The following is a 17,967-nucleotide window of genomic DNA, read 5'->3' on the forward strand; positions in this document are numbered from 1 at the left end:
TCACGACTAGCATGAGTAAAATTATCATATCAAATTTGCGCATTTCCAATCATTGGAATTTTTGTTTATCTGACAGATTTATGTAGTAAGTTATAAATTTACTTGCATAAGGCAGACCTTTTTTTTTAACTTTGAATAAATTCTCGTAAATAATATTCAAAAGGACAAGAAACTTGGAGCAAACATATGGTGAATTTCTAATTGGTTGCTTCTGATAAATCTCTGATTTATTGACGGGTGCTTGGTTCTTCCTTAAACTATACACACGCAGTATATATATATATAAATTTAGATATATATATTTTTTGTCATAAATTAAAAAGCAAAACAGAAGCTCAGCAATTTAGTTAGCACATTAAATTTACATATATTTTATACGAGTAAAACGCAGAGGCAGTCGCAGCTGAAGACTCTTAAATCTGGGCCAGGCTCTAAGTGGCCCGAGCTCGTTTGGTTGCCTGGCTGCCTGGTTGGCTGCTTGGCTGGATAATGCGGCAATTGTTAAGCCAAATGCAAATAGATGTTGGAAGTTGCAGACGTCGTCGTCGTCCTCGTCGTCGTCGTGTATGCCTGGCCGCGTGCAGCACATAAATCACTTGCCGGACTCCAGTCGAAGCTGCGTCGCCATGGTGCACGCCTCCTTGTCGACGGTTAGCTTGGTAACGCGCTGGAGCGTTTCCATGGTCTGCATGTACAATCTCTTGGCCAACTCCTTGTCCTGGCCGGCCTCCGAGCTTGCCGCAATTTCGCAGTCACTGCAAGTAGCCAGCGAAACGTGGTACAAAATGAACAAGTACGCGTGGCATAGTCGGTAGTGTCCGACTTGAAAGTACCCTGGAAAATCTTTTTTTTCTTTCCTCAATTTTAATCTTTAGTCTTATCGATTTCGGTTTCAGGCAGACAGACGAACAGACGAGATTTTACTCGAAAAATCCACATTCCTCTCTTTACTTCTCATTTACTTCCTTCTGTTTGTTACATACTTCCAGCCAAAATGCATATACCCACTGTACACAATTCGAAAGGAATCCCGGATATAAAAAGTGTAGGAAAATAGCGCTAATGCGGCATCAGCCGGTTCCGGTATTTGGCAACTCACTTGAAGTACTCGCCGGTCACTTGCTTCAGCTGCGGATCTGTGGCCAGGCGTATGGCGCACTGGGCTCCCTCGCAGGCGTTCTTCATGAATAGCCACATCCAGGGGTAGGTGATCACCTTGACGCAAATGGCCGACATTAGCGGTGAGCTGTGCGTGTTGCCCGCATCGAAGGAAAAAAGGACACAAAAAGAAAAGGGGGCGATAATGAAACAAAAGTTAAAAGAGGCAACAAGAGTTAGCTTAATTTCATTTCCATTGTAATTAAAATGCAAAATTAAAAGCCAAACAGAGTGTAGTCGACTTGGAGATACTCTGTAGTATATAGACGGCATAGAGTAGCATGGTAAATTTAGTTATTTTGCTTTCATTTTGAATGGGAATGTGAGTGAGGAACGTTGTATGATTAAAGCAATGATCAGAAGTTAAATAGAAAATTGAATATAAATATGAAATGTGGGAGTAAATAATATAGCATAATATTAATGCCTATACTTAAAATTATTTATATACTTATGCTTATAGCTTTACTTGTACTTATGATTTTTTTTTTACTTATAAATATTATCCTGGCTTTTCCATGCTTATATTGTAGTATATCCAAACAGTTTTTTACCCATATATGACTTTGATCTTATGAGTTTCCTATTAGGATCTACCGAATATGATGTATGGGGAAATATGGTATTCACACCCATCATTTTCAATTTCATATTATATTTGCCTAACTCATAATCTACTTCCTTAACTTTTGATCTTAATATATTGGCCTCATTTTTTACCATTTCTCTCACTATATATTTTAAGCATTCACCCAATTTTTATTTGAATTCTTTAGTAATTAGTTATTAACTTGAAAGCTGACCCATGAATTTAAAAGTTGTGTGTTTGTAAAAATGGGATATTTAAAGAAAGTTTGTGAACAGCTGAACAGCTGTTGCAATATAAAAGAAAAGTTTTAAAGTTTTTACTGCCATCAATATTAAAATTGGATTACCAAAAAGAAATTAATTGAAAAAAGAAAAGAAAAGAAACTAGAACAAAGAAACAAAGAAGTATGAATATCGAGGGGCTCAAGAAAAAAGAAAATATGACTGTCATGAAATCTACGACAATGGGTTTCAGTTGCACAACTTCAAGAACTTCAACAACTGCTTTCTAATGGCATTTTTAATTGTGCTAAAAGAAAGAGAGAATAACGAAGATGAAGAAGAAGAAAATGAATAAAAAAATATATTTTGGGGCATGCTACACTTTGACGTGACTCATAGTCGTCCCCACTGAGCTTAACTTATATATACATATATATATAGCTTATATATATAAACTATGCAGATGCCTTTCAGGCAGGATTACGAACTCGCGTTCAATTTGCTTAGCTGTCTTTGTTGTTTGCTTGTTGTTGTTGTTGTTGTTGTTTTTATTGTTTTTGCTGCTGCTGCTGCTGCTGCTGCCAATGGTCGCACACAACGGTCGCAGGTTCACCGACACTTGAACATAATAAAACGATAAATAAATAATTAATGCGTTTAACTTTTCCATTTACGCTTTTTCCGTGACTTGAGCATTAACTGCTTTTCATTTTCATTCATTTCACACAGACACAAACACACAGTCGCACCCACACACACTCGGATCATACAAAAGCGTGTCGGTGTGTGCCTGCGTCTGTCTATCTGGCTGCAGTGCTTCCCTTGCCTCCTCTGCACCCCTTGCCACCTCCTCCACTGTGTGCCCTGGCTTCCTCTGCCTCTGCTCTCCTCCCTCGCCTCCTGCTGCTGTGTGGCTTGCCCTATCATAGAGTGAAAATGGTTTCATTCAATGCAACGCTTTTTAAAGCTTGTTGCCCTTGCCACAACCAACAGTTCCTGCCCATGCCACACCTCCTACTCCCGCGCTCTCTCTCTCTCTCTCTCTCTCTCTCTCTCTACGCTGCCCTTTTAATTCTTTGGATGGATTTGTGAATCGCATTAGGAGAGCGCTAGGGTTAGACGAGCTGTGCGGGCTGAACCGCTAAGCCGGACAAAGTTCACGTGCAACGAGCCACCCCAAAGTGCAGCTGATTGCATGTGAATGCTTTGCCCCTATATAAAAGCACACACAGACATACACACACACACACACACATACACACACACACACACACACACACACACGCACACACATAAGTGCATTTAAATGCCTCGCCAATGGCTGCAGGGTATCCACACATCTGCTTAATGAAAGAGTTCACGCAGAACTTTTGGAAATCACAATTTCCACTTTGCCATGGATAATGCGTCGGAATTACGGGCTGTTGCTAGATGTTGTTGTTGTTGTTGTTGTGATTGTTGTTCTTTTTAGAGAGACATTTTCGTAGTCGTATACATTAATTAAACAGAAAGTTAAACGTGTTACTTTTTATACGCGCTCATAAACTGAATAGGAGTATATTGGTTTTTACTGCAGTTGTGCAACATTTGATGAGCTTTTCCACGCATTGCAGCAGCAGGAACAGGGATCTAGGGTAGTGAAAGGATGCATTTAAAGCTAAACTATATTATAATAAAAAATTTGAAGTACTGTTGAATAACTTCATAGAAGGACCAAAAAATATATATCACTTCACAAGTTTAGAGTTAGGATAATATAAGACTTGGAGTTGGTTAACTTTTAACAGACTCTAAAAATATTTTAAGTATGTTTTTCTTATTTGAGCTAGGATTATCATTCCCTGAAGTGTCTTGGTTATTAACCTACTCCTAAAATAAGTCTATAAGCAAGATGGTCTGTTTTTTTAGGGTGTGTGAATTTGGATCTCATTTTATTTTATTTTATTTTTTGTTTTTTGTTTTTTTTTTTTTTTGTTTTTGTTTCACTTTTATTCACGAGTAGTATGAAGTTATGCAACAACTTGTTGATAAATATTTTCCTTTTTGTGCTAATTAGAAAAGTTCTGATTAAAATGAATGGTAAGGAGTTATAAGCCAATTAGTATTCAGGGATTATAATTTTTAAAAAGCAAAAAATCCATAAATAGATAAAGGATATAAGCTAAAGGAAAACCATAAATAACTCAATGACTTGAATGTAGGGAAAACCATATATGAATATATGAACTCTGAGTAGATATACTGATTATAAAACAAGTAATAAATGTTTATTCATCAGTTCTGCTCAGCTTATTTCAATTACTGAGATATGTAAAATTTTATTCATTTCCATTTCACATAAAAAATGAAGCGAGAACCAACTGAACTGAAATTGATTTTCTAGAATATTTGCAGGAACTAAACTTATCTCGGCGACTTGGCGAGCGCAGTTGCACTTTAATAAATTATCACGAAAATGTGCCAGATTGACTGACTGACAGCGGGACTGGCAGGCAGTGCACAGCGAGCGCCTTGACCGCACATTGAGGAGCGGGCGGCGATAATACGGAGAATGGGAATGGGTGAAATGCAATACAAGGCTGACAGCTGTTTCAACAGATACAAGCCTGACAATCATAAAAGCAACGAAAGTCACTGAGTAATATACCATGTAAGATGCTATTGCTGTTATGTGTGCTTGTGTGTGTTTTATGTGTGTGTGTGTGTGTGTGTGTGTGTGAGCAAGCAAAGTAAAACAAAAGTTCAATTTGACGCTACAAAGTCGGTAAATAGAAAATCTTCTTCAAGAGCCAAAACATGTACACAAAATGTACAAAACGACGACAGGAACGGGAATTGGAACACGAGCTGAGATGGAACTGATAGCCAGTGGCACATGTAAACTGGGGCTGAGCTGTGAGTGGAACTAGAACGGTAACTAGAACTGAAATTTGAACTAGCATTAAAATTGAAGTGATTCAGAATATAATGAAAGCTGGAAACTAAATTTGAGCTGGAGTTGGAATTAGGATAAGAAGTGGAACTGAAACTAAAATTAGAACTGCTACTGCAATAGACCGTGGAACTGGAACAATTCAAAGGAGACTATCTAAAAGAGACCTGGAACTGAAAAGTAAAGCTAGAAGCGGAATTGGAATTAAATCTCACCAGCTAAACAAAAATTTAGTTCAAACTGACATAGGAAATATATTTGGAACTAGTTCCAGCTACAACTGAAACTAAAGTGAGAGTTGAAATTACAATAAGAAGTGGAACTGAAAATGCAATTAGAGATGGAGCTGAAACAAACTCAAAATATAAGTGGAATCAATGCAATTACAGCCCATATGTTGCGTAACCAGGATTGATAATAGGCCTAGAGCTAGAACAAAAGCTGAATGTGGAACTAGATCAGGAACTACCATTGTAGAGGAATTGAAAGTGCAGCCAAAGTACATAATTTAAGGAAAGGAAATCAGCCTGAGGTGCTTAAAGAATTACAAACGATAACAAATGAGAGCTGGAGCTGGAACTGGAGCTGGAACTGCAACTGAGTTGAAGTGCAGCGTGTGGGCAGCAATTGCATGCAGCGCAGTGCACAGGAAGTAAATGTCTGCCAGGTGCTTGTATCTGTGTGAAGGAAGCAAGACACACACATACACTATCACTCTGTCAGACACACACACACACACACAGGTTCACTTAGGCAAGTCATATGTAGCTGAACTGTAGGCCAGCTCCATACACGTCCACTTCATGTTACTTCCGCTGTTCATTTGCTGTTTTATTGCCGCAGCCCCAGGGCTCTGTGAAGGTGCCCAGTTCTTGTTGCTCCTGCTGTTGTTGTTGTTGGTGTCGGGATCACGTGCCACGCGCCTATTGCCACTACTGACACCGCCCCCCTCCGGCGACCTGGCCAGAGCTGTCAAGGAGCTGCGTTTCATGTCCAAGTGATTTGTACGCTTGGCCCGGCATTTGATTTCTTTCATTGTTTGGCAATCTTTTGTTTCACTGTGCAGCTAGCTTGCAGCAGCAACAACAGCAACAGCAACAGCAGCAGCAGCAGCATGAGGCATTTGCAAATTGTAATGACGCATGTTAACAATGTTTCGGCCTGGCCATGTGGCAGCTGCCATTGGCAAGCGAATAAGACACATATACATACGTACGATGTGAACATAACTGTTTTGTGTCTATGATGGATTATGTTTTTGTGGCTTCTGACAGCTGTTACCTGTACGTGTGAGAGAGTGTGTGTGTGTGTGTGTGTGTGGCATATCATAAATGCCCGCCTGCCACATGCCACATTCCGCATGCCGCATGCCATTACATTGCCAACTATAAATACATCTGTATTTCACTTCCACTATATGTTTCCAATTATTTTTATTGAATTGTGTAATTTGTGATGCATGCTAACAAACAGGTGCACGCCTCTGTGTATGCGTGTGTGTGTGTGTGCGTGTGTTTATATTTAATTTGCGTAACATTGCTGACTGCTGCTATCGTCCTCGAGCTGCAAAGTTGTCAACTATTCCAGGCTTGGCACACACATCTGTTACGCTCATTTATTTGGCTTATTTCGGTGCAAAGTTGATAAGCCAAGTTAAGTCAAATGTTGGTCCAGATAAATGAAATCAAACTAACTCTTTGACGACTGAGCAATGTGACTCTGACAGGCCGTCTTTACGGCAATAAACTATGTTTTATAAATTGACGAAATCTGAGATTTATTTAAATATTTCAAATTAAATATTTTTTTCCCTTAAGTGAAAAATTCCCAATAAATCCTCTCTAATTGAGTTTTTATCTTTTTTTTTTTTTTTTTTTTTTTTGTAATAATCTTAGCAGACAATTCATGTATGTTTATGTTTTTAAGTGTTTATACTCTTGATTTCCAAGATCTATATATAAATATTATATACATTTATAAAATCTACTTGAAAATAAAGATTAGTTCAAGAATTTTTTCTAAGCGAATGAATACAAAGGATATGTTTAAATATGTAATTTTAAAAAGCCTTAGAAATATTTCTAAATAATGTTAAAGATGGATGTTTGCTAAGTTCAGATAAGATATCCGGAAAATTAGAAATGCATTACTTACAACAATTGTATATTATCTATCCATATGCTGTCAAACTTTGGTTTCTTAAAAATTTTGTAGGTAGCTGATTTTTGAAGATAATCAAAGAAGAGATAATCTAATGATTAAAGTATTAACTGAATATTTTTCTATAACAACAATACGATATAGTGCACGATTATTTAGATTAACAAATATTGATCTAAGTTATAATTAGCTATATCGATTGCGTCATTTTAAAACTTTGCGAATCCCAAATAGAACATTGTCCAACAATTTTTATTTGTCTCTATATGTCGACAAACTTTTGGCGCTGACTGTGCTCTGTGCGTTAGCCATTGTGACTGGATTTGCTGGTTGAAAAATGAATTTTGCTCCGTATCAAAATGCTTGGCAATGACTAATTTATAACTGCCAAAAAGTTGCAGATTTGCGATTGCAAGACCAACTGAAGTATCAATAAATCTTGCATTAATATTGTTGCCATCAATGAAAGATGTTTGCGGGCGGAGGTGGGGTGTGGGGCTGGGTACAGGCTGCGACAAGAATTGGGGCGTGGCAAAGTGTCGGATACGCTTGTCGTTTGAACTTGCTTTTGCTGACACAGCGCTGCCGTTGGCAAAAAGAAACAATTGCCGCAACAAGAGGAGCAGCAACAAGAACAACGACACCAACAGCAGCAGCAACAGCAATAGCCATCGCAGCAACAATAGCAGCAGGAGGAAGAGCAGCAACAGCAGATACGGTCACAGGAGCAACATCTACGAGAATAGCAGCAACAACAGGAATCACCTGCAGCAAAAGCATTAAGAGCAACAGCAATAACCAGCAAATCAACAACAACAATAGCAGCATCGAGAGCATGTCTATTCACAGCAACAATAGCAACAGCAACAGCAACAACAGTGACAGCAACAGCAGTAGCTACAACATCAGCAACAACTAAAGAAACATCAGCAACAACAGCAGCAACATTTATAGTAGCATCAACTACAACAATAGCAACAATGGCCGTATAGGCGACATGAATAGCAACATCTACAGAAACAGCAACAAAAATATGCAGCAGCAACATGAGTAGCAACATCAGCAGCAATGGTCACTCCAGCAGCAGCAACGACAACAGTAGCAGCAATTTAACAGGATCAGCATCAGCAACATTTGCAACAACAGCAGCAATGACCACACCAAAAGCAACAGTAGCAACAATATACAGCAACAACAATCATAGTATCAACAACATCAACAGCAGCTACAGCAACACACAACAGCAACAAAAAAGTTGTAGCAGCAGCAGCTACATTAATAACAGCAGCAACATCAATAACAACAACAACAGCATCATCAGCAACATCAATAACAATACACGTGGCAACAGCTACAACAATAACAGCAGCAGCAGCAATATATATGACAGCAACAGCAGCAGCAGCAATATATATAACTGACAGCAACAGCAGCAGCATCTCCAACAACAACTGTCAGCTGTGCGCGAATGGGCCATAACTCAAAATCCGCCGGGGCCGGGCAAAGCTTAGGACCCGCAGTTCTCTTTGCTGCCCCAAAGAAATTGTAGGCAATTGTCAAGTGCTCGGCCAAGCTTAGAGCTTGGCCCGGCCAGCGTAACATGTCGCGCCTCGTGCTTGGCATTCTAATTATCGCGTTTCACTTTTGTTGCATAAGCAATCGCAAATGTGTGTGTGTGTGTGCGTGTGAATGTTCGAGTGTGTGGCAAATGCCACTCGATGCTGGATTATCTACGTAGGGGGGAGGGAAGATGAAGAGTGCAGGCCCTGTGGGGTCTATGAGTACACGTAAGTTAGTTTGCAGCTGTCAGTTGTTGTTGTTGTTGTTGCTGCTGTTGCTGTTGCTGCTCTTGCTGCTGCTGCTGCTGGTGTTGCTGCTGCAGCTTGTCGTCATTTTGTGCTGCTCGTAATTTGCAACTGTTTGTCGTGTTTGCACGTCCCTTTCTGTGTATTGTGCAAATTTCCTTTTTTCATATTCCTCCCCTATATAGTCCATACGTACGTACATACCCGCACACTCTCTCAGCACGATGGGCTATATAGAAATTCTGCTGGGGGGCTGACAACCAATTTGCATGGGCTGCCTTTAAGCCTATGTCATCGGAGCTCCTTTTGCCGCAGCTCTGTTAATTCAGCTCTCTGCTCGGTTTAATGCAGTTGCTGTCCTTGACAGCTATCCTAATGGATTTTTGTTTAGACAACGCTCGAAAACCCTTTGTAGCGCTTGTAAAAATAATTTCGCTCGGAATAATGGCAGAGAGCCACTTACTCTCTCTCCCTCTCTCTCTCTCTCTGGGGAGCAAAAAAGTAGCTAAATTTGAAATTATGCAACCGATTCTTATTTTCTTGGTGCGGGTAAGGGCAGCCAAAAACGAATCCCTAGGCAAAGCTGTCGGTTAATGCGCCCTAGCTGACTTTATAGCACCCCGTAAGAGCTACAGCCGCGAGCTCTGCACAGGAGCAGGATGCGTCTGGCTTAGGGGTATCAACAGTCATGTTGTTTTCTTTCCTTCTCTCTTTTTTTACGTAAAGTTCAGTTTCGCGGAAAAGCAAACGATGTGAACACAGCGGTTGTCCCTCGGGCGTCTGTTCCGCGATAAAGAACTGCTTCAGTCAACAAGAAGATTTTTAAAGATTTAGTCCGCCTTGTTAGCGGTATATAGCATCAATTAGTGCATCCAAATCCAGTTGATCTTTCGCTTTTAGCGAGAGAGAAAAGCAGAGAGCCAGAACTGGCCAGAGGGCCGAGCTCGAGCGATTTAATAGATTTTTCACTTTGCTTTGCCCTCTTTGCGGTATTCAATCTTAAATGTCACTATCTGTCTATCTAAAGGCAGAGCAAACTATGTTTTCGGATTATTAAACTCTGCGTAGACTTGAAATGGAGGACTAAAACTTTTTATTTCATTGAATTATTCCATTTTTTGAAATTTCTTATACCTTCTAAAAAGGAAATAAATTAACTCAGCTAGTTCTTTTTGCAGTATATATACTGTATATATTTTTAATCAGGATCTATTTGTTTCTTCGAAAAGAAGTCAAGCTAATCGTCTGCCCGTACGTCCGTCCGTTCCCACATCGGCCACACTTCTCAATGGACTCCATTTTGAATAGAATTAACATCTTGTAGTACACGCAGAACCATTTAGTTTTAAAATGTGATTATCGATAATAATCGACTTCAATAACAATAATCTTACGTCCTTCTGGTCACAGCTCAATATAAAGAAAATGAAGTTAACATTGCTGTAAGCTCAATGCTGTTAACATCGGTTAACACATTGTCTTAGCAGTCTACATAACATTTTATTGCCACAGTTTCTTCACCCTATGGGCTAATACGAATAAACCCAGACCTAATTATATTCAAGACTTTGAGTTCGCCGTGCCTTAAAGCCAGTTCTGTGGAAAAACGTTAACTAGGTTAGATGTGTTTTTGAGGCACTGCAATTTATGTTTGGAGCAAATCAAGCACGTAAGAGCAGCCTTTCAATCAAGTCAGGGTCATTTGGCTGAGCAGCACTCAGGGCTTTCCGTTTGAAATCTTTAATTACATTTGAGCCTTGAGCCTGGGCCTCAGCCTGGGCCTTTGATGCGATGCCAACTGGCGGGTCACGTTCGGCACTTGGCCCACATTTGACCCCGACGCCCACACCGGGTCACGTTTAGCCAAATGAAAAGTGGAAAAAGTTTTTTAGCGCGTCCGCGAAATGAGCTTAAAAATTGAGTTGCAGTTGCAGTTGCAGTTGCATTTGCAGTTTATGGCGAGTGCAACTTGTGGGTTTTTCGGTTTTGATTTCAATTTACGTTTAGTTACGGGCCTGGCCGGACCGGACTCGGTTTGACCCGGCCTGGCCTGGTTTTGGTTACACTTACTTGCGCAGATGGCGTGTGCCTCTCACCAGTCCGGGCGTGCAGCAGTTGACCGTAATGGGGGTATCTGCGGGGAAATCAGCGCGTTATTAAAAATGAAAAACTCAGCGGCCCGCTCGAGCTAAGCATTTCGGTAATTTACCAAGCTGAGCTGGGCTCCGTGTGCAAAAAATAATTGAATTCCCCCGGATGGCCAGCACTTACCTTTCAGCTCGCGGGCCAGCCAGCGCGTGGCCAGAATGACGGCCAGCTTGGAGTGGGCGAAGGCGTCGCGCGCATGGAACTTCACCGACCAGGTGCCCACATTTAGTGGATCGTCGAAATCGATTTTGGCCGCCTGATGGGCGTGCGCCGATACAAAAATAATCCGGCCCTGCTCCGACAGTCGCAGATGCGGCAGCAGCAGCTGCGTCAGCAGAAACGGACCTAAATAGTTCACCTGGCAGTGCGGCTCGAAGCCATCCGGCGTGGTGGTGCGTGTGTCGCCAAATACCATGCCCGCATTGTTCACCAGCACATCGATGCGTTCGAACTCGGACATCAGCTGGCCGGCGAACTGATGCACACTGCGCAGCGAGCAGAGGTCCAGGTGGCGCGCCTCCACGAAGTAGCGTTCGGCGGGGCTGACGGTGTCCTCGCTGGAGGTGGGCGTGCGGCAGCCTAGCTCCCGTTTAATAATTGATGCGGCACGTTCGCCTTCCGCCAGATTGCGGCAGGCAAGGATAATGCGACCGCCACGTGCCGCCAGCGCTTTGGCTATCTCAAAGCCAATGCCGCTGCTGCCACCGGTAACTACAACAATTTGCTCCTTGATTTGATTATCGTTCGGGCAGCGCTGGCCGCTCATTATGGTGCTGCAATGCGGGAAACATACAGTACATATAGCTCTACATGTGTGTGTGAGTGTGTGTGCGTGTGTGTATAAGTGGGAAACTTAACCGTAATGCCGTGTAACCAACATGTGGTCTAAAGCCTGCTCACTGGAGCATTTTACTATCTCCCTCTCCCTCGTTCTCTCTCCCTCTTTTTCCATTCGTCCCTCTGGCTTATTGATGGTGCGTAAATAATATCGTACTTCCTATTAGCATATGCTAATTCACATTTGTTAAGTTTAAAATTACGTAAAATGCTCAACAAGCTAAGCGGCAACAATTGTAGGACTTAAACTACTTTTTAACGCTATATTAAACAGCAATGCATATTATTAACATATATTAAACAAAGTATACTGTTTTGATTACCCATATATTTGTTATGTTATTAATTAACTAAAAGCAAGCATTTAAACTACGTTTTGATAACGGCTATAAATAGTAGAGCTTATGTTATGTTAGCTAGTTAAAGCCCTCCTCAAAGTTCACTTAACAGTCGAATTCCTCAATCTCGGCTTAAAGCTCTCATTTAATAGTGCTATGTTATTTGCTGCTGGGCTGCTGCTAATGAATTAGCGGGGAACTGTTAAGTCACAGTTGAATTAACAGTCGAACTACTCAATCTAGGCTTAAAGCTCTCATTTAACATTGCTATGTTATTTGCTGTTGGGCTGTTGCTAATGAATTAACAGGGAACTGTTAAAACCTATTTCAAACGTATTTAAGGTAAGCTGGAGGGATAAGGAATCATTTCATTCGCATATATTATAAACTAATCAAAGTCTAATTTTTCTGTTCACACTGATAAGACACACATAAGTATTAAACTATAGTTAGTTTTGTGCTATCATATCGAAATAGATCTAATATTGGCTAAGCTTAAGTTGTTCAGACTGTGTGTCTGCTTGGGTGGCATTAAGACCTTCCACTTCATTGGCTGACAGTTATTTGGCACTTTAGGTTAGTTTTACCTGCTCGACGGTATTTGCAGCGTTTCAGAATTCATTTGCCAACGCATTTACTTTTAGCCAACTTGCGCAAATCCACTTTACAAATATTTGCAGCAGCAGCTTTTGGCACTTGCCGCAGTTGTCAGTTGCCTGTTCGTACATATTGCGATTGCAGTAGCACATTGCTCACTGACACGCCCCCATGCCCCCGCAATTGTCCTTGCCAGCGCATTCTCAACCAAACACCTGCACCTGGGCGTGGCATGGGGGGGACAGGCCACAAAAACCGCGTGCACTCCTCAAAAGCGCAACGCGCAAAAATAATCTTTAGATATTACACATTATCCCGCTGCTTCACGGAGTTCGCTGAAGGCAAGCAGCAGGAGCACCAGGAGGTGGGGGTCTGAGCGGGGGCTTAGCTGCGACTTGCGACCCTCTTTATGAAATCCACTTAAAAAGTTTCGAGTGCAGCGAGTTTTTTCTGCTTTTTTTTTTTTTATTACTTTACTCTCTTCGCCGCGACAGTTATGTATATGCACGTGTCCGGCAACGCGTCGCGACGCGGCGAAAACTTTTTGCCGTGGGCCGTGTCTTATCGTTCGTGTTGGATATTGTGTTGTATTGTGTGTATGTATGTGCCTGTCCCTGTGTGTGTGTGTGTGGCTGTGTTTGCTCCCGCAATAACCGCCTCACTTACCGCACTGTTATCACAACGCCAACCAGCACGGCTGCAATTGTGGGCCACCAGGTGGAGAAGGGATCAGCCTTCTCAAATATGGTCAGCAGGCGTTCCATATCGTTGTATGTATATGTGTGTGTGTGTGTGTGCGTGGACGCTGTGTAATTTGAAGACTGTCGCTGCACGCTTATTATTGATGAACAAATGGGTATCTGCACTGCAACGGCTGCGAACAGCGACTGAACGGTAATCGTAATAAATATAAATTCTGATTGCGTGCACCCACAGCGGGAAGCAGCAGCAGAGCGCTCAGCTTGCGCTCTCGCATTCTCTTTCCATTCCCCTCCATCCCACTCTTACGCATTGCCATGGCGCGGCACGAGATGCGGCTGACAATTGAATTTAAATGGCTGCTGTCCCGTTTCGGCATATTTTCAATTTACATAAATGCTTGTTGCGCGGCATTTAAATGAGCGCTAGACAGAGACGCCAGATGCTGGCGAGTGCGAGTGTAAGTGGTTGCCACTAATACTGGAGGGGGCTGCCAGTGTTGCTAAGCACCTGTCGCTCTGCTCTTAGGTTAGGTGTAAAATTACCCCAGTTCTGGTGTTGAAAAGAAAAAAACGCGTTCGCCATTTACACGCGTTTTTCCATATTTCATTTGGATTTTAACTTCTTTTTGCTTTTTTCTTTTTTTCTTTTTTTTTATCTTTTTTTTTCGTTTGCGGTTTTACACATTTTACGTTTGCATATTCTTTTGCGTCCGTCAACTAAATTAATTTATTTAATTCATTGTGGGCAAGTGGGCGAGTGGGTGAGCTGGGGGCGTTGCTCTTGACTGCGCTGGCCACCAATTTTAATTACATTTAACAGCTGTTTTGGCTGCGACGATTACGGCTGCCTTCCTTGAGTGCTGCTTTATGCTGCTAAGCTGGCTGCTGCTGGCACTGGAGGCTAGCTAAGTGACTTTACAGTAGAGCATTTGCTGTGAGGTATGCAAATGAACTTTACTTGCTTTTCTTTAAATAATGTTCATGCCTTAGATGTACTTACCACAGCTGAATAACTGTCATTTGCATTATCTATGTATATTTCTTGCCAATAGCAGTTAAGTTAACTTAACATTTCAGTACCAAGTGAGCTGAAGGCGCAGCTAACTTAACACACATTTATGTCATGAATTTCTTATATTAACATTGATTCTCACAGCACAGTTTTCCCCATGTGCCACCCTTTGTTAGTCCAAATTGAATTAAATCTATACAAGTCCCTACATATAAATAAATATATATACATATGTATGTATGTATCTGTATGTATTTACTTACTGACCCCTATAATGACAGAGCATTCAATCAGCCGCTGTTGCAGTCTTTCGCATTTCATTTCCGGCTATTCAATTGAGCGTATGTTGTACGGCCAATGAGTCCCAGGCGCATACGAACCAGTTCCAGCTCCATCTCCCGCATATTGATGCTTGCAGTGCAAAATGAAATTGAAAATAATTCGTTTGTATTTTATTGTTTGTATTTTTGTATTTCGTTTATTTAACGGCTTTTGTTTTGTTTTTGTTTCGTTTTACATTACTCGTATAGCTGATGGCGCCTATTGCTTATGCGCTGTGTTTTCGTTTAGTTTTGCTTTCACTTTAGCTTAGTCATTCGCTTTAGTTAGTTTGCTTTTGCTCAGACAGTTCGTAAATATTTAATGATAATTGCTAAATTGTTGTTTTTTTTTTTTTCATTCGAATATACTGTATTAATGTGCATGTGTGTGTATGTGAGTGTGTCTGAGTGTGTATGCGTGAGTGTGAATATTTGTAAGACTTGCTTGGAACTTGTTTACATATGCGTTGCTTAGTGTTTCTTATTGTTAATGTGCTGCCTGTGTATAATGTTGTTTAAATTTGAGTTTAGTTGATATACGAGAAGTTCTTAAGTGATTTAATCTCTATTTCAAATGCTGAGTGTCTCTCTCTTCCTTCCACTACTATTTACAAACAGTTTCAAGCTTAACATAATTAGCTAAACGTTAACTAACAGAAAAACGTTAACTGCCGAATTTACATAGGAGTCTAATACTTATAGAGCTACCTAGGGCGTATTAAAGTAAATATTCCAGTTTGCTTCTCAAGATGTTTGTGTAGCCAGCCCTTGTATAACTATTAATGTTTTCTTTATCTTCTTCAAGTATTTGTCAGCAAATTAAAATATTGCATTATACACATTGCTAAAGATCCATTAATTGATTTTAGTTTAAAGTTTCTTTTAAAATTAATATCACTAACAAGCCTTCTGTTAATTTTATCTTCCTTCCTTTTATATTTAATTCATAAACTTTAATTTTTTATATATTTGGAGGAGCTAAAGCTTAGGCATTTCGAAATCTTGACTACAGATTGAGCTCTATGAATTCTAGACTCAAAATATCTTAACTATCTCAGAGTTGTGCCTCAATTTATATCCTTTCAGTTGGCTTTAATTTAGTTGATCTTTGGAGTTGCTAAATTTAAAGTTAAACTTTTGTTTGGTCGTCCATTGTATATATATATATTTGTTATATCATTTACCATAAGCATAGAATTTTTACTAATATCGATTGGATACATCCAAACGATTTACAATTTTATTTTATTTTTTATTTTTATTATTTTTTAATTTTGAAATTTTTTTTTATTTTTTTTTTATGATTGCTACTTAGATTCTACGGGCTTTCCCTCGAAGGCAATGAATCCTAGACCTCCTTAAACTAAACTACACTCAACTAGGTATCAAATTAAGAAATTTGAGTACAATAAAAAAACGAGTTCTTAACTATTTACAATTGGTACAAATCGGAACCTACTTTTGAAAATTGTTCTGCAATATATATGTATATCTTTGTTACTTTTTACTCCTTTTATGATATTTAAATTTTCTTTGACTAGATGTGGGTGTTTTGTGTCCTTCGACAGCCGACAAAAATTTGTTATTATAAATTGATGGATTATTACAATTTGTGATAAATATTTTATTCCCAATTTTGTTGCTGGTGTTGTTCTTGTTGCTGAAATCTCAAAATTTCCCATGCAGAACTATCTAGTTATTTATTTATACCACGTTGGCTGTGGATCAATAACACGTCAGCGCCGTCGAACCAATTAGTTATAGCTACGTTATGTGGGTCTCTCTCTGTGTTTGTTTGTATATAACTAGATACTATTCATATGTATTCGCACAATATATGCCATGGGTCATGGGTCATCTATGTACAAATTGTCGCATGCTCAGTTCCGCTGATTTATACTGCAGCTGGTTTTGGGTTTTTTTCGGGGTTTTATTTGGGCTTTGGCTGCATCACATTTAACTGGCCAATATGAGGGTAAAAATATAATCTGCAAATATATAGACCGAGATAGAAATTAATACATATATGTGGAAATATATATAGATAGAGCTATATAGATATGAAAATTCGATTAGCGGCTTTCCAATTGTGTGTGCACTTATAAATCATTCAACAGCACGAACGAGTGACTGTCAAACATTGCGCTGCAGATTGTCTGGTTGGATTTGATTTCATCTTCCCTTTTTCGTTTTGATAAATAAACATTTTTTGAACATACATATTAAAACATTCATGGAAAAAGTTGGTAAATTGCATAGATTGCATAAATGCTTTATTTATATATGCAATTAGTGGTGGTTGTTGCTTATTGAATTAAATGACAAATAAAAACCTCAATGTAAACAAATATGAACAATGCTGCGGTAGGGTATAGCTGACTGAAAAATACTCGCTTAATATGAAGAAAAATAAGGGAAAAATGGCCGGAAATATTCTTTAAAAATATATAATTTTGAGTATGTGCTGGTTATATTCATCAAAGTTATTAAGTTCATTACATTTTAAAAAACTAGTATACCCATTTTATTAGGTGAACGAGTATCGTCAATAATGCAAATGCATTTACATAGGAAAATATGCTATCACTATAATAAACTTCAATAACACACACATATGCATATATCTGTACATATATGTATACACACAAATATATCACTACAAACACTCTTAAGTCAGGACTTAAGTCGTCTCCTAACATAAAATTTGATTACATTATTAATTGGGCTGCTTGAGCTGGTAATTAGCTCCTATAATCATAAGTTAAAATAAATGCCTGTAGATATTTTATATTATTTTTTTGACTATTAACTTTATGTTGCAGCCTCTCTGACCAGAGTCCATATCTCTCCCTCCCTACTGCTTTCCGTTCTCTCCGTCCACTTCATTGCCGTTATGCCCTTTCATTATGTAGGCATAATGGGTGCCATACAGTTATTTGTTATTACCTTAACGAGGGCCATTTATTCACAATGTGCCTGTATATAGGGCCCTATCCTTGCTGGCAATAACCATCAAAGAATCAATCGATTTTAATATACTACATGCTCCTCCATACATAAACTCAGATGCTTTGCTCTCGGCTCGGACAAATTGCTGTGCAGAGTTCATCATTTTGTAAGCTATCATCAGGGTATGCATAACACAGAGA

At 39.7% G+C, this 17,967-nt stretch overlaps 2 protein-coding genes across 9 annotated transcripts in view; both read right to left on the reverse strand.

Moving 5' to 3' along the window:
- naz (nazgul) lies at nucleotides 1-15,011 on the reverse strand. The gene is made up of 7 exons (XM_018016967.2): nucleotides 14,762-15,011; nucleotides 14,487-14,703; nucleotides 13,452-14,418; nucleotides 11,137-11,786; nucleotides 10,936-10,999; nucleotides 1,100-1,246; nucleotides 1-755 (listed from the first exon to the last, which is right to left on the reverse strand). Exons 3-7 carry the CDS (start codon nucleotides 13,547-13,549, stop codon nucleotides 593-595), a joined length of 1,122 nt encoding a protein of 373 aa, XP_017872456.1. The 5' UTR covers nucleotides 13,550-14,418; nucleotides 14,487-14,703; nucleotides 14,762-15,011; the 3' UTR covers nucleotides 1-592.
- A 144-nt stretch (nucleotides 15,012-15,155) lies between these two features.
- The window catches only part of LOC108619999 (patj homolog), a 38,563-nt gene continuing 35,751 nt past the window's right edge, over nucleotides 15,156-17,967 (reverse strand). For all 8 annotated transcript variants that reach the window (XM_089475694.1, XM_018016865.2, XM_018016849.2 and 5 more), the window contains one exon: nucleotides 15,156-16,806. The gene's annotated coding sequence lies outside the window, so the exon portion shown is untranslated. The remainder of the gene's footprint in view (nucleotides 16,807-17,967) is intronic.

The sequence above is a fragment of the Drosophila arizonae genome, chromosome 2, assembly GCF_054131065.1.
Source record: "Drosophila arizonae isolate 15081-1271.41 chromosome 2, UAZ_ARI_1.0, whole genome shotgun sequence".
NCBI lineage: Eukaryota > Metazoa > Arthropoda > Insecta > Diptera > Drosophilidae > Drosophila > Drosophila arizonae.

What these genes read in the sequence shown, in the direction of transcription:
- naz (XM_018016967.2), bottom strand. Translation starts at nt 13,549, where the DNA reads ATGGAACGCCTGCTGACCATATTTGAGAAGGCTGATCCCTTCTCCACC. An exon ending in GGCGTTGTGATAACAGTGCG is followed by an intron (nt 11,787 to 13,451) that starts GTAAGTGAGGCG and finishes CCCGCATTGCAG; the next exon opens with CACCATAATGAGCGGCCAGC. An exon ending in GGCACACGCCATCTGCGCAA is followed by an intron (nt 1,247 to 10,935) that starts GTAAGTGTAACC and finishes CAACACGCACAG; the next exon opens with CTCACCGCTAATGTCGGCCA.